Here is a 26,450-nt window from a genome sequence, read left to right on the forward strand (position 1 = left end):
ATTATCCAATCAGCTCTGAAGCCAGAAACGAACCAAGAGAATCTGTTTTCCTCCTCACTTTAATTTCCTCCTTTTCATCCTCTGCTTCACTCTCATTATAGCAAACTCCTACTCTGTGATACCAAGTGCTGGGGGCAATTTTCACGTTTCATTTTGGTCACAGTATGTATGGTGCCATTTTATAAATGTGGCAGGTCTCGCCTGCAAATAGGTTTCTTATTTAATGAAAAGGTTTTTGTTGCTGGTACTCTATGCACTATTACTCAGCTTTAAAAAAAAACTGTAAATAGGAAATTTCAATTCATATCAGTACTGGAAAGGGATTTTAAGCACATGGGGGATACCCAGGCTTCCAGGAGTTATGTGTTGGAAGAGCTGAATACTCCTCTTCTTAGCTTGTGGGATCTGTGTTGAGATCTGTGTTAGTATTTGCTTTTAAGCTTGAACACAGTGTATTGTTTTAAAAGCCAAATTTATTGAGGTATAATTTACAAACAATAAAATGCAGCCATTTTAATTGTACAGTTCCATGTGTTTTGGCAAATAAATATACCTGGATAACTACCAATACAAGAAAAATATAGAACACCTCCATCAGTCCAAAGGGTCTTCTTCGTCCCTCTTTCAGTTAATCTCCCATCCTCACTCCTCCTACCCCCAATTTCAGCCCCTGGAAATCACGGATCTATTTTATAATAGTATTGTCTGTTCTAGAATTTCATATAAATGGAATTATGCAATATATACCCTCCAACGTTGGCTCCTTTCACTCAGCATAATGTTTTTGATATTCATCCATGTTGTTTTATGTGTTGGTAGTTGTTGCATTGGATACATATACCACACATACCACGGTTTGTTTACCGATTCATTTGGTCATTATATTTGGCTTGTTTCCAGTTTCTGACCATTTTTGAATAAGCTGCAATGAATATTTCTGTTCAAGTCTTGTGTGAACACATATTCTCATTTCACTTGGGTAAAGGTCCTAGTGTGGAACTAGTTGGACATATGGTAAGTGTATGTTTAATTTTATAAGAAATTGCCAACTACCTTTCACAGTGATTGTACTATTTAACATTCCCATCAACAATGTATATACAATTCACTGTTGTTAGGTGGAATATTCTATACATGACTATTGGAACAAATTGGAAATTGGTTAAAACACATAGAGTTTAAGTTATTATACACTTGCTGATTTTCTATTTAATTATTCTACCAATTCTGGAAACATTATACCAATTTTCTAAGAGGGAGATGGTGAAATTAACAATGATAACTTTTGATTTGTCTTTTCCCTTGTAATTCTATCACTCTTTGCTTCACGTACTTAGAATCTTTGTTATAAGGTGAATATACATTTATGATGTTAATAAGTCCTCTTGATGAACTGACTCCATCTTCATAAAATGATCCTCTTTATTCCTGGTAATATCCTTTGCTCTGAAATCTAGTTTTCTGATATTAACCACATCAGCTTTTGAAAAATTTAATAATTTAAGACGTTTTAAGCAGGTGCTTGCAGTTTGTTGATAACGATTCTGATAGCAATTCCAATGTGTGTGTGGGTTTTCCCATACCACCAAGCAATTCTCTGACACCAGCTGAGTGTCCTACAATTCAACTCAATTCTGACACTATCTACCTGGACATAGCATTGTAACTGAATGCAAACATAGGTTCGTTTACCCGATATGCAGCAAAGCCAATTACTGAAATGTCAGGCTTGGGCAACAAAAGAGGTTTATTATTGAAAGGCAGCCAGATGAGGAGAGGAGAGCAAAACACTCAAATCCACCTCCTTGATGGGAAAAAGGTAGGGGTTTTTATCTGGAGTTTTAGGTAGGGGAAGAGGAGCATGAGGCCTTGCTGGACACCTACCCACAAGGTTTACGTTGAGTTTCTGGTATCACCTTCAGTCTGTGTTTGGCTTTGAGAGATTGAATCTCTTTTTTCCTTGATCATCTGGACCTTTTCAGTTAGTTTTCATCCTTGGCCTGCATTTGGCCTTGTGAGACTGAATCTTCTTTCTTCTTGACCATCTGGACCTTGACTTCCTGGGGAAAACTACTCAGACAGAAAGATCTGGTTAGTTTTAGCTGAGCATGCACAGCTGCGGTTAGTAAAGCTTATCTCAATTTTTTTCTTTTTTCTCTCTCTTCTAAACCAGGGAAAATTTTAACTCATTGGTTCTCAGTTTCAGCATCAGATTCCACAGGTTAAGGGCTCAGTCCCACAAGACTGCCCTCTGCTTCAGATGCTAATCACAGGTCCCAGTTGTTACCTATACTTCTGGGTGACTGGCTACAAATCAGAGGTTCTCATGACCTTGGGTTTGATTAATTTGCTAGAGTGGCTCACAGGACTCAGGAAACCAGTGTACTCACTAGATTACTGGTTTATTTTAAAAGGATGTAACTCAGGAACAACCAGACGGAAGACATGCATAGGGCAAGGTATGGGGGAAGGGCGTGGGCTTCCATGCCAGTCTCCTCAAATCTTTCTGTGTTCACTAACCCAAAAGCTGTCTGAACTTCATCATTTTGAGTTTTTATGGAGGCTCCATTACATAGGCCTGATTGATTAAATCATTGGCCCATTGGCACTTGATTCAACCTCCAGGCCCTCCACGCTCCCTAGAGGTCAGGTGGGCTGGCACTGAAACTTCCAACCCTCTAATCACGTGATTGGCTCCTCTGGCTACCAGCCCCCATTCTTAGATTACCTAAAGCTATCCAAAAGTTACTTACTAACAAAAGACACCTTTATCATTCTCATCACTTAGGAAATTCCCAGGATTTTAGGAACTTTGAACCAGTAAAGGAAATGAGACCAAATATATATTTCTTATCATAAATCACAATATCACAGTTAACTTTTTAAAAAGAATCAAGTTATAAACTTTTATTACAAATTAAAAATAAGGTTCTTAAAAATCTCAACTTGACCAGATATGAAACAATTTAAAAACCTTTAAAGTTCTATTGAGAAAAACTAGGCTTAACAAAAGCCCATTTTTTTAAAGATTTTTTTTTACTATCTTTTCCTTTTTCTCCCCAAAGTCCCCCAGTACATAGTTGTGTATTTTTAGTTGTGGGTCCTTCATAGTTGTGGCTTGTGGGACACCGCCTCAACATGGCCTGATGAGTGGTGCCATGTCCGTGCCCAGGATTTGAACCGGCGAAACCCTGGGCCACTGAAGTGGAGCCTGCAAACTTAACCACTCGGCCACGGGGCCAGCCCTTTAAAAAAAGACCACTTTTGTTGTTACCCAAAAGAGATGTCTTTAGGTAAAAATATTAAAAACCCCAAACTGTATAGATAATCCAGATAGTTCTAGTTATCTGGTCAACAGGGCAAAAAGCAAGCATTTAAGGTCTTTAGCTCCAATCTTTTGTTCATGTCTTATTGCTGGAATTTCATATTCATTTCTTCTTGTTGGATGACTAGACTGGATGATGGTAGAGTTGGTAAGCTCACCTTTACTCAGGCCAGCCTTGCTCAGCCTCAGCAGCAGAAGAATTTTCAGCTGGTGGATCAGCAGCTTTTGTCTCTTTGCCATATTGTGGTTTAGGGTTTTCTGAACATCTGCAGAGGTAATTGAAGTTGAGTGGTACCCACGTTGAGGTGGCTGCTGACCTTGGGTCTCATCTCCTTGATTTTCCTCCTCCTATTCATTGCTATCATCTCTATGCTTTTCTTGTTGAGGAGGGCCCTGAGGAACTGTGGTCTACAACCATGATACATATTCTGTCTCACTGGTCTACTTTGCTTTCTTGTACCCTAGGTGTCAGCAATCTCCATCACTTCTTCCTGCACTAGAGGGTTGGAATACCGTGGTTGAAGCTCATAGGCTCTTTGCATGTACTAAGGTGAAAACTGTGGCCTGAGTCAAGGCTAGTGCTATTGGGCCTGGCCTTCAGAAGCACTCTCCCATCCTCTATTATTTTCCCTATTCTCACTGTTCTGATAATTCTGGTAATTGTGTGGAGGACCCCCACAATGTGGGTAGCATCTATAATGGTTATGGTCTGCTGCATATCTACCACCTTGCACTGGAACTCCACCGTGGCCTGTAACATTTGCTGCCTCCATACTGTTTTATCTTCAACAACATCCAACTCCACAGTCTCTCCATCTCCTACAGGTGGATATATGTTGTATCATGTATCAGTATTTCACTCCTTTTTATTACTGAATAATATTCCATTTTATGGATATACTTTACTTTGTTTATCTGTTTGTTGGTTGATAGACATTTTGGTTGTTTCCATTTTTTGGCTGTTATGAATAAAGCTGCAATAAATATTTGTGTACAAGTTTTGTGTAAACATGTTTTCAATTTTTTTGGGTATAGGAGTGGATTTGCTGGGTTATGATAACTGTGTTTAACACTTTGAGGAACTGTCAAATTGTTTTCCAAATTACCTGCACTATTTTACTTTCCTACCAGTAATCTAGGAAGGTTCCAATTTCTCCACATCCTTTCTGACATTTGTCATTTTCTGTCTTTTTGATTAGTCATCCTAGTGGACATGAAGTGGTGTCATTGTGATTTTGGTTTGCATTTCCCTGAAGCCTAATCATGTTGAAAATTTTTTCACAGGTTTATTGGTGATTTGTATATCTTCTTTGGAGAAACGTTTGTTTGAATTCTTTGCCTGTTTTTAAGCTATTTGTCTTTTTATTGTTGGGTCGTAAGAATTCTTTATATATTCTGGATGCAAGTTAGACCATTTACATTTAATACAATTATTGATGGGATTTGGTTTAAATCTATGATTTTGCTATTTGTTTTCTATCTTCATTTTTTTTACTGAGTTATTGATAGGTTACAATCTTGTGAAATTTCAGTTGTACGTTAATGTTTGTCACTCGTGTTGTAGGTGCACCACTTCACCCTTTGTGCCCACCCCCCACCCCACCTTTCCCCTGGTATCCACTAAACTGTTCTTAGTCCATAATTTTAAATTCCTCATATGAGTGGAGTCATACACAGATTATCCTTCTCTTGCTGGCTTATTTCACTTAACATAATTCTCTCAAGGTCCATCCATGTTATTGCAAATGGAATGATTTTGTTCTGTTTTGCAGCTGAGTAGTATTCCATTGTATATATGTACCACATCTTCTTTATCCATTCGTCTGTTGATGGGCACTTACGTTGCTTCCACGTCTTGGCTATTGTAAACAGTGCTGCAATAAACATTGGGGTGCATAGGACTTTTGGGATTGCTGACTTCAAGCTCTGTGGATAAATACCCAGTAGTGGGATGGCTGGATCGTATGGTAGTTCTATTTTTAGTTTTTTGAGGAATCTCCATACTGTTTTCCATAGTGGCTGCACCAGTTTGCATTCCCACCAGCAGTGTATGAGGGTTCCTTTTTCTCCGCAACCTCTCCAACATTTGTTGCTATTAGTTTTAGATATTTTTGTCAGTCTAACGGGTGTAAGGTGATATCTTAGTGTAGTTTTGATTTGCATTTCCCTGATGATCAGCGATGATGAGCATCTTTCCATGTGCCTATTGGCCATCCGTATATCTTCTTTGGAGAAATGTCTGTTCATGTCTCCAGCCCATTTTTTGATTGGGTTATTTGATGTTTTGTGGTTGAGTTGTGAGAGTTCTTTATATATTATGGATATTTAGCCTTTGTCAGCTATATGACTTGCAAATATTTTTTCCCAGTTAGTGGGTTGTTTTTTTGTTTCAATCCTGTTTTCATTTGCCGTGAAGAAGCTCTTTAATCTGATGAAGTCCCATTTGTTTATTCTTTCTATTGTTTTCCTTCTCTGAGGAGGCATGGTATCTGAAAAGATCCTTTTAATACTGATGTCAAAGAGTGTACTGCCTACGTTTTCTTCCAGAAGCCTTATGGTTTCAGGTCTCACCTTTAGGTCTTTGATCCATTTTGAGTTTATTTTGGTGAATGGTGAAAAGGAATGGTCAATTTTCATTCTTTTACATGTGGCTTTCCAGTTTTCCCAGCACCATTTGTTGAAAAGACTTTCTTTTCTCCATTGTATGCCCTCAGCTCCTTTGTCAAAGATAAGCTGTCCATAGATGTGTGGTTTTATTTCTGGGCTTTCAATTCTGTTCCATTGATCTGTGCACCTGTTTTTGTACCAGTACCATGCTGTTTTGATTACTGTAGCTTTGTAGTATGTTTTGAAGTCAGGGATTGTGATGCCTCCCATTTTGTTCTTTTTTCCCAGGATTGCTTTAGAAATTCGGGGTCTTTTGTTGCCCCATATGAATTTTAGGATTCTTTGTTCTAATTCTGTAAAGAATGTCATTGGGATTCTGATTGGGATGGCGTTGAATCTGTAGATTTCTTTAGGTAGAACGGACATTTTAACTATGTTTATTCTTCCAATCCATGTACATGGAATGTCTTTCCATCTCCTTATGTCGTCATCCAATTCTCTCAGAAAGGCCTTGTAATTTTCATTATATAGGTCCTTCACTTCCTTAGTTAAATTTACCCCAAGGTATTTTATTCTTTTTGTTGTGATTGTGAATGGTATTGTGTTCTTGAGTTCTTTTTCTGTTGGCTCGTTACTGGAGTATAGAAATGCTACTGATTTATGCAAATTGATTTAATACCCTGCAACTTTGCTGTAGTTGTTGATTACTTCTAAGAGTTTTCCAATGGATTCTTTGGGGTTTTCTATATATAAGATCATGTCATCTGCAAACAGTGAGAGTTTCACTTCTTCCCTCCCTGTTTGGATTCCTTTTATTCCTTTTTCTTGCCTGATTGCTCTGGCCAGGACCTCCAGTACTATGTTAAATAAGAGTGGTGATAGAGGGCATCCTTGTCTCGTTCCTGTTTTCAGGGGGATGGCATTCAGTTTTTGCCCATTGAGTATGATGTTGGCTATGGGTTTGTCATATATGGCCTTTATTATGTTGAGGTAGTTTCCTTCTATGCCCATTTTGTTCAGAGTTTTTATCATAAATGGCTGTTGGATCTTGTCAAATGCCTTCTCTGCATCTATTGAGATGATCATGTGGTTTTTATTCCTCAGTTTGTTGATGTGGTGTATCACGTTGATTGATTTGCGGATGTTGAGCCATCCTTGTGTCCCTGGTATGAATCCCACCTGATCATGATGTATGATCCTTTTGATGAACTGCTGAATTCTGGTTGCCAAAATTTTGTTTAGAATTTTTGCATCTATGTTCATCAGTGATATTGGCCTGTAGTTCTCTTTTTTTGTGGCGTCCTTGTCAGGTTTTGGTATCAGCGTGATGTTGGCCTCATAGAATGTGTTAGGAAGTGTTCCATCTTCCCTAATTTTTTGGAATAGCTTGAAAAGGATAGGTATTAAATCCTCTCTGAAAGTTTGGTAGAATTCCCCAGGAAAGCCATCTGGTCCTGGGGTTTTATTCTTTGGGATGTTTTTGATTGCTGTTTCAATCTCTTTCCTTGTGATTGGTCTGTTCAAATTGTCTGCCTCTTCTTGAGTGAGCTTTGGGAGATTGTAGGAGTCCAAGAATTTATCTATTTCCCCTAGTTTATCCATTCTGTTGGCATATAGTTTTTTTGTAGTATTCTCTTATAATCCATTGTATTTCTGCAGAGTCTGTTGTTATTTCTCCTCGCTCATTTCTGATTTTGTTTATTTGAGCTTTCTCCCTTTTTTTCTTTGTAAGTCTGGCTAGTGGTTTGTCAATTTTATTTATCTTCTCAAAAAACCAGCTCTTTGTCTCATTGATCCTTTCTACTGCCTTTTTCATTTCAATAGTATTTATTGTTGCTCTGATTTTTATTATTTCTCTCCTTCTGTTGAATTTGGGCTTCATTCGTTCTTTTTTCTCTAGCTCAGTTAGGTGTGCTTTAAGGTTGCTTATTTGGGATTTTTCTTGTTTGTTAAGATGTGCCTGTATTGGGATGAATTTTCCTCTTAATACAGCTTTTGCTGTATCCCATATGAGTTGGTATGGCATGCTATCATTTTCATTTGTTTCCAGGTATTTTTTTAATTCTTCTTTAATTTCTTCAATGATCCATTGCTTGTTCAGTAGTGTGTTGTTTAGTCTTCACATCTTTGTGCCTTTATCAGCTTTTTTCTTGTAATTAATTTCTAGCCTTATAGCACTATGATCGGAGAAGATGCTTGTTATTATTTCAATTTTTTTAAATTTGTAGAGGCTTGCCTTGTTTCCCAACATATGGTCTATCCTAGAGAATGTTCCATGTGCACTTGAGAAGAATGTGTATTCAGCTCTTTCAGGGTGGAGTGATCTATATATGTCTATTAAGTCCAATTGTTTTAGTTTTTCGTTTAGCTCCACTATTTCCTTGTTGATTTTCTGTCTGGATGATCTGTCCATTTATGTGAGTGGGGTGTTGAGGTCCCCTACTATTATTGTGTTGTTTTTAACATCTTCCTTTAGATCTGTTAATAGTTGCTTTATGAATCTTGGTGCTCCTCTGTTGGGTGCATAGATATTTATAAGCATTATTTCTTCTTGATGAAGTGTCCCTTTGATCATTATATATTGTCCCTCTGTGTCTCTCTTTACCTGTCTTATTTTGAAATCCAGTTGGTGTGATATGAGAATTGCAACACCTGCCTTTTTTTCCTTGCTATTTGCTTGAAGTATTGTCCTCCACCCCTTCACCCTGAGTCTGTGTTTGTCCTTGGGACTGAGGTGTGTTTCCTGGAGGCAACAAATTGTTGATTGTGTTCTTTAATCCATTTTGCCACTCTGTGTCTTTTTATTGGAGAGTTCAATCTGTTCACATTGAGAGTGATTATTGATGCATGTGGACTTAGTGCTGTTAATCTGTCGCTCATTATCTTGTTTTCCTGCGTTTCTTTTCCTGTTTGCTTTAGAGTACCCTTTTAATACTGCAATTTCTTATGCTGGGTTTCTTAGATTTTTCCTTATTTATGATTTGTGACTCTGTTCTGTACTTTATTTTAGTGTCTACCTTGAAGTTTGTATTTAGAATCTCGTGTATAATACAGTCTATTCTCTGATGGTCTCTTACTTACTTGACCAATACTGACTTAGACACTTTGCTCTTCCCCTCCTAAATAATTATTTTCATTTTTTATTCCAACTCGTCTTATTAATTGGTAGTTAGAGTGCTAAGATCGTCCTTATTTTGGTAGTTTCCTTACCTTTACCCTAATGCTGTAATTGAATATTTGCTATCCTGTTCTGGTTCTACCCATCGGACTCCCTAGTCTGTGGATTGTGTCCCCTTTCTCCCTTTTTTCTTTTTTCAGGTATGAGAGCCTTCTTGAGGATTTCTTGTAATGGAGGGCTTTTAGTTACAAATTCCCTTAACTTTTGTTTGTCTGGAAAAGATTTAATTTCTCCCTCATATCTGAAGGAAATTCTTGCTGGATAGAGTATTCCTGGCTGAAGATTTTTATCCTTTAAAGCTTTGAATATGTCACTCCATTCTCTCCTAGCTTGTAGGGTTTCTGTAGAGAAATCCGCTGACAGTCTGATAGGGGCTCCTTTATAGGTTATTCTCTTTTTTTTCCTTACTTCCCTGAAGATTATTTCCTTATCTTTCCTTTTTGCCAACTTTACTACTATGTGCCTTGCAGTAGGTCTTTTTACATTGACAAATCTAGGAGATCTAGAACCCTCCTCTACACACATTTCTCTGTCGATCCCTAGATTTGGGAAGTTCTCTTCAGTAATTTCATTAAGCACAGTTTCTGCTCCATTTTCCTTTTCCATATTCTCGGGAATTCCTATGATCCTTATGTTCTTACTCATTGAATCCATTATCTCTCGGAGATTTTCCTCATTTTTTAAAATTCTTAGTTCTCTTTCTTCCTCTGTCTGGCGCCATTCAGCCTGTCTATCTTCGATTATGCTAATTTGCTCCTCTACGTTGTCTACACGGGCATTCAGGGAATCCGTATTCTGTTTTATCTGGTCCATCGTGTTTTTCATCTCAAGTAATTCTGTTTGATTCTTCTTTATGATTTCAATCTCTTTTGTGAAGTAACTCCAGAACTCGGCTTGTTTCTCTATCTTTCTCTCTACCTCATTGAGTTTTTTGATTATAGCTGCTCTGAACTCATTATCACTTAGTTTACCTAATTCCAAGTCCTCAGGACTTAATTCTATGTTTTTATTGTTTTCCTTCTGGCCTGGGGCTTTTATAAATTGCTGGATGGTAGAGGAGCGGTTTTTTCTCATGGTGGTAGAATTCAGTTGCAGTTACAGCCTCTCGCCACTAGATGGGGGTCAAGAGCGGCATGTTATGAGCTCTCCGACTTGGGGCAAGATGGCTGCGCCCACTGGCTTTGCCGGGTGGGAGGGGCTGTTACTCACATGCGCTGGTCTGGGTTCAGATCAGTTCTGTTCTCTGGTCTCCCAAGGCCCTTGATTTATAGGGTCCCCGCGGACAGAAGCTCTCCCCGTCAGCGGGTCTCCACTGAATCAGCGGCAGGAGTCCTGGATGATCCCCCGGTTGTGCGGCTCCTCCCCCGCTCCTTCCCGACCCGCACCGCAGCGATCACAGACTCTAGGGGAGGGAGCGATGTTCTCTCCTACCGTTCCAGTGCCTCCGAGGGTGTAAGCAAGGTTTATGATCTCTGCCTTCTTGGTATTGTAGGTCTCTAATGAGCTGGCATTATGTTTATTCTCTGAAATTCAGTTCTTCCAATCTTTTGTTGTATTTTGGAGGGGAGAGAATCCTGGGTCGGCTCACCCCACCATTTTGCTCCGCCCCCCTTCCTCTATCTTCATTTTTTTAATGTCATTTTTCTTTTTTTTGTCTGTACTGAGTTTCTAAGAAGTATTTTATTTCATCTCCACTATTACCTTATTAGCTGTACCACTTTATTTTAGCTGTCTCTCTAGCACTTATAGTATACATCTTTAATGCAGTATATTATCAAATAGTGTTATACCACTGCCTGTATAATATAAGAACATTTCAAAACTTCCATTTTCCTCCTCTCAGCCTTTGTGTTATTAATTTTGGTAAATTTTACTCCTGCATGTTATAAATTCTACAATGCAGTATTATTGTGTTTGCTTTAAGTAGTCAAAACTTTTAAGAAGATTTAAAAACTAGTAACTGCTTACAAAACTTCTTAATATTTTTGCCTTATTTAAGAAGGTTACCTCACCTAGATAATCTTTAAAATGCAGATTATATATTTTTTTGCTTTGAACTTTTACTCAGCAGTAGAAAAGACAAATGAGGAGATGTTGAGTCAGATATTTCTGAAACTAAGTTAGTTCCAGGCTGCCTATTGGGCATTTTGGGAGCCCATGGATTGGTACCAATTTACTTAGTATCCAAGGGTGAGGTTTCACTTGTCAGTGGACTTTGAATCCCTGGTGTGTACTGCAGTGGTTAGTACAGTGGCAAAACAAATTGAAGTCATGCTAACTGTCAAAGGTTTGGAACTCTTCTGTATTTGGAGACTGCTAGTTTTATTGTCCACTTATTAAATTGCTAAATGAGTAAGACTAATGACAGGAAATTCATTGCAATGGAAAACTTTTAATAGCACCCCTAAGTATTCATTAATGGCAAGTTCAATTATAGTCATGAAATGATCATTTCAAAATCCTATGTCAGATAGATAAAAATCCCTAAGCTTTCAAGCCTGAAATCCATCCTGTGCAGAATTTCGTGCTCTATGACTTTACATCCTAATCTTCTGTGACAGGGTGTAGGAAGAGAATCGAGTCATTAAAGGAGGTACAGGAGTAGATGGTAAGTGTTTGATGTTGGTGGAAAATCTGTTGTAAACAAAGAAGATAAATAGTTCTTGTCTGTAAACAAATGTTACTCATTATACATTGAAGAATATGGCCTTGGCCTGTAAAAGAGAGTCAGAGTTTACTAGAGCTACTGAATTGATTGATTTGATGACACAGAGTTTTCCAGTCCTCTTTATGCCTCACCTTTATAAAGCGATAATGATTATCGTCATTGATTTAAGGTGGATGTTGAAGGAGGGAGAGAGGAGATAATAAGATCTTCAAGGGAGGTTTATCTCCTGAGATGACAAATGAACAGTGGCCTTTGTACGTACCTAAACTTTCCACAACCTAAACCATAGGACTATTGAAAGGAAGGTAATTGTATTAATCAAGGTTCTCTAGGGAAACCTAACTGATGGGATCTCTCTCTCTCTCTCTCTGTCTGTCCGTCTGTCCGTCCTTCTGTCTATCTATCTATCTATCTATCTATCTATCTATCTATCTATATACCTACCTACCTACCTACCTATCTATAGATATATATATATGGAGATAAAATAACTCTCATATATGGAGAGAGAGAGAGAGAGAGACAAGATGTTAAGGAATTGGCTCATAAGATTGTGAGGCCTGGCAAATCTGAAGTCTGCAGGGCAGGCCAGCAGGCTGGAAGTTCTGGCAGGAGTCAGTCTTGCAGTCTTGAGTCTGAAGACAGTCTGGAGGCAGAATTCCTTCTTCTTCTGGGGATCTCAGTCTTTTCTTTCAAGGCCTTCCGTTGAATGTATGAGGCCTACTCACATTATGGAGGGTCATCTGCTTTTCTTAAAGTCTACCAATTTAAGTGTCTGTCACATCTAAAAAATACCTTCACAGCAACATCTAGATTGGTATTTGACCACACAACTGGGTACCATGGCCTAGCCAATTTGATGCATAAAATAATTAAAGGGATAAAATTATTACCTATTTTCCAGGTAATAAAAATAAAGTCAAGTGACTTGCCCAAGTGTACCCAGAGATATGATAGATGAGTTGGTTAAAGGAATTAAAAGAAGCAGAATCCATATTTTTAGATATATTAACTCACAAAATAGGTCTTCACTCAAGAAAGTTTATTAATTCAGCTGAACAACAATAGAACCTAGGACTAACAGGCTTTAGTTTGATACAATTCCTTACAAACTTTTATACTTTCTGTTTTTCCCCAGCTTTATTGTGGTGTAGCTAACAAATAAAAATTTCATGTATTTAAGATGTACAATGTGATGTTTTGGTATGTGTATAAATTATGAAATGATTTCCACAATCAAAACATTTTTATATTTTCTCAATACAAAATGTTAAGCTTAAAGTTATTCTCAGGTCATATCTCCTTAAGTGTGCTACTTATTTGTATTAACTAGAAGTAAGTCCTTTCTTTCTATAATATATGTTGAGTGAATGAATGGCCTTTGGGTAACAGATTTTGGTACCTATTCAAATATAGTTCTAATGGTGCCCTTAGTAGTTACTGATTAAAACGGAAATGGCAAGTAGGCTTTGATCTACGTTACTTGGCCACAAGAAGGCAAAGGTAATGAAATCAACAAATGCAAACTTTACAGAGAAGGAAAAGGGTTAGAAAATTCCAGGGACCAACGTTAAAAGGTTGAAACTGTTTAAACAGATGGCTAGTTACTAACATCCAAGGAGAGTGTTTTTTATTTTGTGTTTTTAAATATTTTACTTTCTCTCTGTTTCATTTCCAGAAGAAGTTATGAAAGAAGTGGATGAAAGAATCTAATAACGTTAATTAGCTAAATCAACCCTGCATAATTGGAGAAAATTGGTAAGTTTTACCACCTCTTTATTTCATTGCTTGCCACTCTTTTAGTGGGTATGTGCATGTTACTTAGCAAGACCCCATCTCAATCACTTGTCTGATATCTTGCATAAGTGTGTGTTTAAGGCTTCATAGGAGGCCTTTTAACTTATGGGAATTATTTTAACCTCTCTTCTGAGGACTCAGTATACTTTTTCAATGTGTTGCTTTCTACAAAGGCAGCTACACACATATACACACACCCCACAAATGCACACACCATCCAGGGTTCCTCAACACTCCTAGGATTATGATTTGTCACCTTTTAGCTTTTGCTACAGCACCTGTTCCTTTTTCTTAGTCATTGAAAAAGTCATAGGATTACAGAACCTTGAGTTTGGGAGGGATAAAGACCATCACTTCCCTCTGGCTCTTTATATTTGAATCTCTTGCACAGTGCTTGGCTAGGTAGTCACAAATGTTTATAGAATGAATGTGGAATATGGTACAACCTTCCAAAGAAAGAATGAGTCTCTTCTACTGGCAGATGGTGATTCAGTCTTTGCTTGTTTGTTTAAGCAAGGGAGTCCTTATGACCAGCAGAGGAAGCCTGATCTCTCTGTGCTCTGAAAGTCAGCCTACAGATTAGATTTGGGCTGTCCTGGAGAAGGTATGGAAGACTATAGCTCAGGCATGATAACTTTGCTCCCCTGGGCTTCCTTACCCAGTCGCTTTCTGGGACATATCTCACCATGACTATCTCCCTGTAGTGTATGGGGGAATGCTGTTGAGTGCTGTCTCTGTATGCAGAGAAGAGGATGCCATTTGGTTCTTACCTTAAAAAATCCTCACCTTTAAGACCTCAGAGCAGCTTTCTTTCTCAAAGTTTTCTTTTCCTGTTTTGCTTGGCAACCAGGTAGATAATCTCATGATATACTATGAAGAATCAAATCTTTTAAAACAGAAACAATATAATATGCTGTGAAGAATAAAGTCTTTTAAAAGAAACTAAGTTCAATATACTAAAAGAGATTTAGGAGTTAATCCAGCTCAGCTCTCTGGAGGCAACTGCTGAGTAGTAGGAAAACCTAAGGACAGGAGAACTGAGACCGAGTTTCCATTCTGCCATGCAAACCAGGGCAAGCCATAAGACATCTCTGAACCTTCGCTGCATTCCTTTTTATTAGAGAAATAAAGCTGTCAAAGTTTAGCGTGTCCCTGTGAGCTTCTACATGGTCTCTTCTTTTGGGTTTAAATCCATGGCGTTCAATGGGTACAGTCAGGCACTTCTCTGGGACAAGATCCCTCTAACAAGATCTTGGCAGCCCAGGTTGAGGAACCCTGGATGGTGTGTGCATTTGTGGGGTGTGTGTATATGTGTGTAGCTGCCTTTGTAGAAAGCAACACATTGAAAATTCTCACATTCATTTGAGGCTAAAATGATGATGTTTCACTAGGATGGAAATTTAGGTTCCTCTGGGCAAAAAGGACCTTCTCTAAGCGTGTCTTTGTCCAGGCTTGAGCCTGCAGTGCTGAAATAAAGATCAGGTGGAAACAAAGGGGGAAGAGGCAGAGAAAGATAGGGTTTCAGGTAACTCTGAGGAAACAGCAAAGATGACTAGGCTGAAACTGGGGAGTCAGGAGGTAAAGGAGACTGGTTGCTCATCATGTGTGATCCCTGACAAGTCCCTATCCTCTTCCAAGGGATGATATCAAAAATGGGAAAGTTGATACCGTCTACATTGTGGAGCTGCTGTGGGAGTTGCAGAGCTCCTGGAGGAAAGGTAAAAGGGCAGGCAAAGGACTGAAAGGGGCAGATTTTCATTGATCTCCAGTCCTTTATGAAGAATAGCAATATATACAATGCAGTAGTCTCCTGTTATCCATGGTTTTGCTTTCCAAGGTTTCAGTTACCTGTGGTCAGCCACAGTCCAAAAATATTAAATGGAAAATTCCAGAAATAAACAATTCATAAGTTTTAAATTGTGCACCATCCTGAGTAGTGTGATGAAATCTCATGCAGACCCTCTATCCCACATGAATCATCCCTTTGTCCAGCATATCCACACTGTGTATGCTACCGGCCCCCTTAGTCACTTAGGAGCCCTCTTGGTTATCAGGTTGACTGTCGCAGTATCGCAGTGCTTGTGTTCAAGTAACCCTTATTTTACTTAATAATGGCCCCAGTGCACAGAAATAGTGTTGCTGGAAATTTAGATGTGCCAGAGAGAAACTGTAAATATAGTGCTTCTTTTAAGTGAAAAGGTGAAAGTTCTCAATAAAGAAAGAAAAAAAATTCACATGCTGAGGTGGCTAAGATCTATGGTAACTTTTATTATAGTCTATTGTTATAATTGTTCTATTTTATTATTAGTTATTGTTGTTAATCTCTTCTTGTGCCTAATTTGTAAATTAAGGTTTATTATAAGTATGTATGTATAGGTAGAAACAATATATATTTATAGGGTCCTGTACTATCCATGGTTTCAGGCATTCGCTGGGGGTCTTGGAACATATTCCCTGTGGATAAGGGGGGACTACTGTACTGGTGTCCAGTGAGGATTCTGGTCCTTTGTGTTCAATTGCCCCTTTATAGATAAGATTTCTACTGATTTCCTACAAAATCTGGGCAATTAGTTTGATGCACAGATCAACTTCATCCCAATTTTGGGACTTTTCATGTTCCTTACTTGCAATGTTACTTTCGAAATATTTTTTCAACTAATTCAATGAGTATTTGGTGAGCTCCTCCTTTGTGCCAGGTGCTTTGCTATGGAAGAAAAATGGATAGAAAAATGAATGATATATTTCACTTCCTTCGAGGAGTGCATAGTTGTACCGTTTTGCTCCTTAAAGACCACTTTTTGTTTTTTGGTTGAATCTCTTTTAAACAGCCTGGCGCAGTGGTTGAGAGTGTCGGCTTTGGAAAGTTCCAATCCCATTTCAACCAATTGCTAACTGAATGACCATAACTGAATTACTTAACCCTGCAAACATTTTGGAAAGCAGTTTATCAACACTGTATTTTGAGTCATAACTTTTGAGCTAGTAGATTCGTGTCTCGTAATCTATTCCTAAAGGAATAATTTAAAATATTGGAGAAGTTGTAATCATCAAAAAATATTTATTGAGCTAATATTATGTTCTATGTATTTTCCTAGATACTTTGGATACTTCATTGAACAAAACATACAAATATCCCTGCCCTCGTGGAGTTCACATTCTAGCAGCAGGAGACAGACAATAATAAACAATAGACTAATTAAATTAGTAAATTATATAGTATGTTAGAAGATGATCAATGCTTTCAAAAAATAAAATAGTAAATCAGGGTAAAGGGGACCAGGACTGCTGGGCATTCTAGGTGAGCTGCAGTTTTCTACAGGTTCATCAGCATAAGCCTCATTGAGCAGGCACTATTTGAGCAAAGACTTTAAGGAGGTGAGAGAATTGACTATAGAATCTGGGGGAAAAGATTTCAAGCAGAAGAAGCAGCCAGTGCAAAGGCTTTAAAGTGGGAATGTGTTCTGAGTATCTGAGGAGCAGCAGGTAGGACAATATGATTGGAGCTGAGTGAATGAAGGGGAGGGTGGTAGGACATAAAGTTAGAGAGGTAATAGAAAGGTGTATTATTTAGGGCCTTGTAGGCCACTATACAGACTTCACTTTTACAATGTGTGGGATGGGGAGCCATTGGAAGTCTTTGATTGGTGGAATGACATGACCTGACCTATATTTCCAAAGAATTTCTCCCTGCTGTGTTGAGAATAGACTGTACTATTATTTTTAGTAGTCCAAAACTAAGAGCATCATGAATAGCCACAAAAGGTAGAATGGTTACACATATTTTGGCACATATATGTGGTGAAACATCCTTCAGCCACATACTTATGAGACTAAGAGAAAAATAATGTAAAATTATATGTTTATAATAAAATTAGAACAAATTAAGGATGGCAGCAATATGATAATAGCAGTTAGGTTATGAGGTTATGGGCTATTCTTCCAACTCCATTTCCATTTTGTAGTTATGTTGCTTTCCTAGTACGAATATATGTAAAAATATGATATCGAGATGGGTGTGGCGTCAAAGGTATAGGGTGATCCAGGAGAAGTAAAGACCAAAAGTCTAGGTTCAGGGAGTCAGGGTTGGAAGATATTGGAGACCTAAAAAGGCAAGTGGATGAGATGGAGGCTTGGAGAGTAGAGAAAGGAAGGCATCATGGAAGACTTGAAGATTAGCATTTGTATGCTGCTAATACATATGTACTTGGAGGTTTTTAGTTCTTCAAGTCTCAAGCTCTCTGTTTGTGAAGTGGTGGTGATGATGGTGGCTGGGAGGAGTGGGAGCCAGCATGTGGTAGGCATGTCTGCACTTGGTAGTTTTTCTTGTTTTTTTCACTTTTTGTTCTTTCTGACACTAAGTAAGTCTTCCTGGTTTCTTTGTAGGTTTCCACAACTTCTCTGTCTAATATTTTCTTTTCTTTTTTTAATAAATCAATCTTGGTAGGCCATTGACTTTTTTTTTTGGTGAGGAAGATTGGCCCTGAACTAACATCTATTGCCAACGTTCCTCTTTTTTTTTCTGCCCAAAGCCCCAGTATGTAGTTGTATATACTAGCTGTAAGTCATTCTAGTTCGTCTGTGTTGGATGCTGCCACAGCATGGTCTGATGAGTGGTGAGTAGGTCTGCGTCCAGGATCCGAACCTGCGAACCCTGGGTTGCCAAAGTGGAGTGCATGAACTTAACCACTCGGCCACGGGGCAGGCCCCTCTGTATAATATTTTATCAAATCTTTCTAATCCTAGAAAAGACTCCATGACAAATCATTGTTGGATTAAGAAAGATGCACGACCACCATGACTTCCTGGGTGTGGGGGCGTTTTGATGAAGTGCTTGGGCAGAATGGATGCCTTAAAAATTATTTCCACTACTGAGCTACTTGTTAAAGAGCTGCAGGGACTTCTGAAAGAAGCACTTATTATTAAATAAGAGGAAGTGGGAATTCTTCTTTTCTAATTTTCTTCAGTGTTCATAGTAGAATGTGAGCATTGTACTACGATATTATCTCTATGATTAGTTTTGCAACCCTTCACTTATTAAGAAATTAATCTTTTGATCTAGTGGTAGACTAAAAGATTAAAGCTCTGAATTACAAATAAAAATTTAATTCAAAGCTTAAATTTTGATACATTGGATTGTGAGTTTAAAAATGAAGCTGTTTTTTTCCAAGTAAATTTCTTTCTTAAAAGCCCTACTATGAAGTCAATAAAAAAATGCATTTTAAAACTATTTTTTGATCTCAATGATTTGAAGTTAATATTTTTCTTTTTTGAGGAAGATTAGCCCTGAGCTAACTGCTGCCAATCCTCCTCTTTTTGCTGAGGAAGTCTAGCCCTGAGCTAACATCCGTGCCCATCTTCCTCTACTTTCTATGTGGGACGCCTACCACAACATGGCGTGCCAACCAGTGCCATGTCCACACCTGAGATCCAAACCAGCAAACCCCAGCCCACTGAAGTGGAATGTGTGCACTTAACTGCTGCGCCACTGGGCCAGCCCCTGAAGTTAGTATTTTCTATTTAACATCCTTCGTTTGCAAGCCTTGAGTCTTTTTTTCCAATCTTGAAAATCCCCATCTGCCAAATTATTCATGGATCAGTCCATCTGTGAGTTCACTGGATGACTCAGGGAATGAGTGAAATTCCATGTGTTTCCAGCAAGATAGCACTGCTCAGTTGTCACTAATAACATCTTTGTGCGTACTTTTCTTTCCTTCAGGTTTATTGGGCCATTCTGATGTGCCTCACTTCTCCAAATTTTTGATTGTGCTTCCTAAGCCCTCCAATTTTTTTCCCTTACTTTCAGGGGATAGGAAAGAGAGAAGAAAAAATATAGGCCAAAATAGATCCGCATGATGGTGGACACAGAGTGGGAAAGGCTGAAGAGAAGTAGAGAAAGATGTAATGGGAAGGTTGAAGTTGGTGCTCTGCATCTTTTCAGAAGAACAGAGTGAAATCTTAAAAAATCAGGAGAGCGCTAAAACTCCTACTCCCAACAGGCACGGTATACCTATTATCAGGTTTAGTCATGTATGGTTTTGTTTTTCAGGACTCTGTAGGGCAGAAACTGCCGAGCATTTCTTTAGTGGCTCCTGTAGTTGTGGAGCATGGAAGTGTTCGTCACTGCTGAGCGTATTGTGGGCTGGGTGTTGGGGTCCCATTCACTGGGGCACCCAGGTGTTGGGGGACGTAGCAGTAAACAAGGCAGGTCTAGTCTTTGCCCTCAAGGGGTTTATATTTGGAGCGGCAACAGTCAACATGGATGCAAATAATTCAGATAATTGCAGGAGTGTATAAGCTCTACTAAGAGCGTGAGCTAGGATATTGTGTAACTGGGGAGTGTTCTTTTAGTTATAATGGTCAGGAAGGCCTCCAGGTGGAGATGATATTTGAGATGAGACCTTAAAAATGAGAAAGAGGGAGGCATGGGAAGGTTTAGGGGAAGAATGTTCCTTAGTCACAGACTCTGCTGGGCGCTCACTAAAGACTCTTTGATTGATTGGTGACTCGTCACTGTCTTTCATCTACTTTTTCATGGTCTTGGTTTTAGCTGCCTAAACACATGACCTACATTTTCTCTCTTGGGGACTTTTTGGGACATTTTTCTCATGGGGATCCCTTAGTTATCAATGAAAAGAACAGACTTTTTATACATTTCAAGTGCCAGGCAATATGTTAATCATTTTGTAAAAGTTCCATGAAGAAGGTTTAGCATTCCCATTTGTACAGATGAGGAAACTGAAGCTCAGAGAGGTTAAATAATTTTTCCGAGTCACCCAGTCTCAGAGTAAAAATCTCACCCTCTCTCTTTTTAAAGCCAGAACAAAAACTCTTTTCACTAATACTGTAGATTTCTCTGGTGCTGAAGATGCAGCAGCATCTGCTGCCCTGGAAACAGCCTGAGGATATCAAGGGAATTCCTGGCTTTGTGCATTTCAGCCAATCCCAAGATTCAGTGCTTCTCATTAGATTTTTCTACAAAGTAAAATGTGCATATGAGTTTCAGTTTTTTTTTTTTAAAGATTTTATTTATTTTTTTTCCTTTTTCTCCCCAAAGCCCCCCGGTACATAGTTGTATATTCTTTGTTGTGGGTCCTTCTAGTTGTGGCATGTGGGATGCTGCCTCAGCATGGTTTGATGAGCAGTATCATGTCTGCGCCCAGGATTCGAACCAACGAAACACTGGGCTGCCTGCAGCGGAGCGCACTAACTTAACCACTCAGCCACGGGGCCAGCCTGGTGAGCTTCAGTTTTTAATGATGATCTTCTGCACCACAGAACACCTAACAAAGCCAGAGATCCTTCTCATTCCATGGCTTCTCTCTTAATTTTTTCAACAGGAGACCTAGAGATCTGTTACATTTGATCACGTAGAAGAGATTCATCTAGTTCCCATTTTTTTATTAAGATTATGATAGTTTACAACCTTGTGAAATTTCAGTTGTACATTGTCGTTAGTCACGTTATGGGTACACCACTTCACCCTTTGTGCCCTCCCCCCACCCCCCCCCTCCCCTGCCTTTTCCCCTGGTAACCACCGATCAGTTCTCCTTGTCTATATCTTAACTTCCACCTATGAGTGTAGTGATATAGAGTTCGTCTTTCTCTGTCTGGCTTATTTCGCTTAACATAATACCCTCAAGGGCCATCCATGTTGATGCGAATGGGACGATTTTGTCCTTTTTTATGGCTGAGTAGTATTCCATTGTGTATATATACCATATCTTCTTTATCCAATCATCAGTTGCTGGGCACTTAGGTTGGTTCCACGTCTTGGCTATTGTAAATAATGCTGCAATGAACATAGGGGTGCATGGGACTCTTGGAATTGCTGATTTCAGGTTCTTAGGATAGATACCCAGCAGTGGGATGGCTGGGTCATAAGGTATTTCTATTTTTAACTTTTTGAGAAATCTCCATACTGTTTTCCATAGTGGCTGCACTAGTTTGCATTCCCACCAACAGTGTGTGAGGGTTCCTTTTTCTCCACAACCTCTCCAACATTTGTCACTCTTGGTTTTGGATATTTTTGCCAATCTAACGGGTGTAAGGGGATATCTTAGTGTAGTTTTGATTTGCATTTCCCTGATGATTAGTGATGGTGAGCATCTTTTCATGTGTCTATTGGCCATCCTTATATCTTCTTTAGAGAAATGTCTGTTCATGTCCCCTGCCCATTTTTTGATCGGGTTGTTTGATTTTTTTGTTGTTGAGCTGTGTGAGTTCTTTATATATTATGGAGATTAACCCTTTGTCAGATAAGTAGCTTGTAAATATTTTTTCCCAATTAGTGGGCTGGTTTTTGTTTCAATCCTGTTTTCCCTTGCCTTGAAGAAGCTCTTTAGTCTGATAAAGTCCCTTTTGTTTATTCTTTCTATTGTTTCTCTCATCTGAGGAGTTATGGTGTCTGAAAAGATTCTTTTGAAACTGATGTCAAAGAGTGTACTGCCTATATTCTCTTCTCTCTTCTAGAAGACTTATTGTTTCAGGCCTAATTTTTAGGTCTTTGATCCCTTTTGAGTTTATTTTTGTAGTTCCTATTTTATGGCTCAGAAAACTGAGGCTTAGGGAGGTGAAGGCCCAAGGTCACAGTTATTTGAATTCACTGTGCTTGCCCTTATGAAGAGACTATGCCCTCTGTTTCCCAGCTGAAAGCAAAACATCTCTTCGTTCTCTGCTGCTAATGAATTGCTAACCAGGAGTTTATGGGAAAGATCCTCCTCATTTTAGGAATATTTCTTTATAAGAAATACAACCATCTTATAAACTGTTAGACATGGAGAAGAAAAATGTACTCATCATCCCACTAAGATAGCATTTTCATTTCCTTTCTGTTTTTTTCTCCTGACAACTGTTTTTAAACAAAAATAACCCATGCTTATTATACAAATTTAAACATTTACAAAGTATATTGTAAAAATTAATAAAATCCTGCTATTCCTTTCAGTTCTATACTTCCATAGGTAACCAGTGTTAAAATAAGTGTGTATTTTTCAACACTCATCTTCTATTCTTTTAGGAATAAATACACACAAATACAATTCATGAATATGTATATATATATGTTTGAATATATATAAATATGTTCAAAGATACATATATATGTATATAGATGCACAAACAAATCTCTTTTAATTCCTTCCTTCTTTTGTTCCTTTGTTCATTCCTTCTTTCTTTTCTTCCCTCTCTTCCTCTCTCCCTTCTTTTCTTCTTGGTTCACAATATATTCATAATACATTCTTTTCACTTAATGTTTTATTGGCATTCCTTGAAGTTAATAGTATGCAATCTTGGTTGTTCAATGGAATCACTAAGGACCTTTAAAAGTAATGATGGGTCCAACCCCCAAGGATTCCAATTAATTGTCTGGAGTGTGGCCTGGGCAGCAAAATTTATAAAACCCCCCTAGGTGGTTCTAATGGGCAGCCACATTGAGAACTTCTTCTTTAAGTCCATATACATAGATCCAATTCATTCCTCTTAATGCTAAGTAGTATTCCATATAGTGGCTGTACTAAAATTTATTTACCTATTCCTTTATTGTGAAACATTCAGTATATGTTTAGGACCTTGTTTGATAAAAATGCATCAATAAACATGTATCCTTAGTTATTGGTTCCTTTGTTTCTATGAATACAAACCTAGGACTGGGATTCCTGGGTTAGGGGTATGGGTGTTTAAAATTTGATAGGTACTGCTGGATTATTTTCCGTAAGGGTCTTTTTTTTTTTTTTTTTTAAAGATTTATTTTTTTCCTTTTTCTCCCCAAAGCCCCTCGGTACATAGTTGTATATTCTTCATTGTGGGTCCTTCTAGTTGTGGTATGTGGGACGCTGCCTCAGCGTGGCTTGATGAGCAGTGCCATGTCCGCACCCAGGATTCGAACCAACGAAACACCGGGCCGCCTCCAGCAGGGCGCACGAACTTAACCACTCGGCCACGGGGCCAGCCCCATAAGGGTCTTTCTTAATGCCTACTTCCAGAAGCAGTCTATAAAGAATGCCCAGTTCCTTACACCTTTGCCAATCTAGGGAGAGACAAAAAATGTTTGGTTTTTTTTTTTTCTACTATTAAAGTTGAGCATCTTTTTTTCACATTTATTTGTCATTTGCATTTCTGTTTCTGTGACTTGCCTATTCATATTTTTTTGCCCATTTTTAATTGTGTTGTTTGTCTTTTCTTCTCAAATTTTAAGAGATCTTTGAGTAAGAATATTATCCTTTTTGGGTCATATGTGTTACATTTTCTTCTACTCTATTATTTGCATTTGATAATTTATATGACACTATATACATTTTAAATTGTTGAGAATGTGCGAATAAACTTTATTTCACTTTTTAATTCATCATAAAATTTCAATCTTTTGTCATAATTGTAATCCTTTATTACTACCATTCCTAATGGTTACGTGCAAGTCTATTCAAATTCCACTATATTCATTCAAGCTTCAAAAAAAAGTCCCATGACTGTTATTTTAAATAATACTGTAATTAATGTTTTCTTGCATTTAGCTTGTTCCATAGTTCGGATGTTTGGAAGATTCCTACAAGTGAAATAATTGGATCAAGAATATAAATATTTTTTATGATTTGTGGTAATTATTTCCTAAACTCTGATATAGTTTTTGGCCAGCTAATCAGTATAGAAAATTAGAGGTAATATAACTTTAGTGTTTATATGAGAATATTTCCTAGGGGACATCATATTATAGAATTAAAAAAATTAAGTTTCTTTAGTCACTTATTAGCTCTATTGTGAAGTAAGGATTGGATTCTTTTTCAGCCTACCTAAGAAGTTCAGTTCAGTTCAAATAAAAATATTTTTTGCATACCTCTGTATGCAAGAAACTATATATGCCTATTGCTTTTTAGGAAAATTTCAATTTAATGAGGAGTAAAAACAAATATCTTATTTTACTTTCTTTTACAGTTAAGTACCATAAAAGAAGCATGAAAGGAAAAAGATAGCATTTGATTGCATCAGGAAGGTATTCTTAAAGTTGCTGCTCTTGGAGATAATCTTGGAGGATGAATAGTATTCTAATAGTCAGCAATGAGGTGAAGAGAGTACACTTGATTAGAAGGTATGCTTCCTGAGCAGAGGGGACAGAATAAATAAAGACAAAGATTTTTCAAAGTAAGTAGGTAGAGGTAGCATGGATGGAGAGAAGAACGCATAAGGAAAAAAGGAGATGCCATCTTGGAAAAATAAAGTACAGCGGACTTTTGCAGGCTTTGAAGGTACATTTAATTTGATAGAAAGAGTGAAATACTGAACAATTTTAGCAGGAGTTGTATTTTGGAATATTAATTTGACGTTATCAATAAATTAGACTGAAAGGAAAAGAACCAGTTGACTAGTGGCTAAGGGTTTTGGGCAACTTATTTATTCTTGTAAGGCTCACATCTCACCTTCAAGACAAGAATGTTAATGCCTATGCCATGGTGTGGTTGTGGTTAGATAAAATGGTGAGCATAAAGTGTCTGGCATGACTCCTGATGCATAGTGGGTATACTGTCACAATTATTATTAAGTTTGTTTTATATTCTCTATACCCTGATAATAGATAAGCAATTCAGACAGAAATGCAGAGTCACTTCAACTAGTTCCATTCCTATAATATTAAAGCTAAATTAGCTTTCATTGTTTTTCCCTCCAAGGTCCTTTGGAAAGCTCATTGGATGGACGCTCTAAACCAAACAAGAGTGACTGAGTTTGTCTTCTTGGGACTCACTGATAACTGGGTGCTGGAAATACTATTTTTCATGGCATTCTCAGTCACATATGTGCTAACCCTTTTGGGGAACATTCTCATCCTGGTTACCATAGTCTTTACTCCACGTCTCCATACCCCCATGTATTTCTTCCTGAGCAATCTGTCCTTTATTGACATCTGCCACTCATCTGTCACCATGCCCAAGATGCTAGAAGGTTTGCTTTTAGAGAAAAAGACCATTTCTTTTGACAACTGTATTGCACAGCTCTTCTTCCTACATCTGTTTGCCTGTGCTGAGATCTTTCTCCTGACCATTATGGCCTATGATCGTTATGTAGCCATCTGCACCCCATTACACTACCCCAATGTGATGAACATGAGGGTCTGCGTACAGCTTGTTTTTGCTCTCTGGTTGGGGGGTACAGTTCACTCACTGGTGCAGACTTTCCTGACCACTCGTCTACCTTACTGTGGCCCCAACATTATTGATAGCTATTTCTGTGATGTACCTCCTGTCATCAAGCTGGCCTGCACAGATACATACCTCACAGGAATGCTGATTGTGTCCAATAGTGGAACTATCTCCCTCACCTGTTTCCTGGCTTTGATCGCCTCCTACACGGTCATCCTGGTTTCTCTTAGAAAACAGTCAGCTGAAGGGCGCCAGAAAGCCCTGTCTACCTGCTCAGCCCACTTCATGGTGGTTGCCCTCTTCTTTGGACCTTGTATTTTCATCTACACTCGGCCAGATACCAGCTTCTCCATTGACAAGGTGGTGTCTGTCTTCTACACGGTGGTCACCCCTTTGCTGAATCCCCTCATTTACACCCTGAGGAATGAAGAGGTAAAATGTGCCATAAAGCAGCTCAGACGGAGACAAGTTTTTTCATGAAATTATGTACATGATGGGTTTAGGTTTGCAGATATAATTATGGCCATACCTTTAATGAGAGAGCAAAAGTAAAGAATCAAAATCGTTAGATGAAATGGCGTGGAAAAGGGCAAACATTTGCATTAAAGAGATGGACTTATTAACTATTACTTAAATAAAGGAAAAAACCATGGTGGAACACGTAAGTGGAAAAAGAATCTGGAAAAGTTTAAAGAAGCTTTTTGGTTTCACCAGTAAAAACACGATTTGGGGCACAGACTCGTTTTCAGG

At 38.3% G+C, this 26,450-nt stretch overlaps 1 protein-coding gene and 1 pseudogene across 1 annotated transcript; one reads left to right on the forward strand and one right to left on the reverse strand.

The window, feature by feature from the left end:
* Positions 1-3,485: 3,485 nt before the first annotated feature.
* LOC106833303 (Y-box-binding protein 1 pseudogene) lies at positions 3,486-4,262 on the reverse strand (annotated as a pseudogene).
* Positions 4,263-25,253: 20,991 nt separating this feature from the next.
* Positions 25,254-26,180, forward strand: OR4E2 (olfactory receptor family 4 subfamily E member 2). The gene has a single exon (XM_014844509.3). The coding sequence runs from the start codon at positions 25,254-25,256 to the stop codon at positions 26,178-26,180; it is 927 nt and encodes a 308-aa protein (XP_014699995.2).
* Positions 26,181-26,450: the final 270 nt, after the last annotated feature.

Source organism: Equus asinus, chromosome 2 (assembly GCF_041296235.1).
Source record: "Equus asinus isolate D_3611 breed Donkey chromosome 2, EquAss-T2T_v2, whole genome shotgun sequence".
Taxonomy (NCBI): Eukaryota; Metazoa; Chordata; class Mammalia; order Perissodactyla; family Equidae; genus Equus; species Equus asinus.

Excerpts from the sequence above, each read along its gene's own strand:
- OR4E2 (XM_014844509.3), top strand. The coding sequence starts at position 25,254 with ATGGACGCTCTAAACCAAACAAGAGTGACTGAGTTTGTCTTCTTGGGA.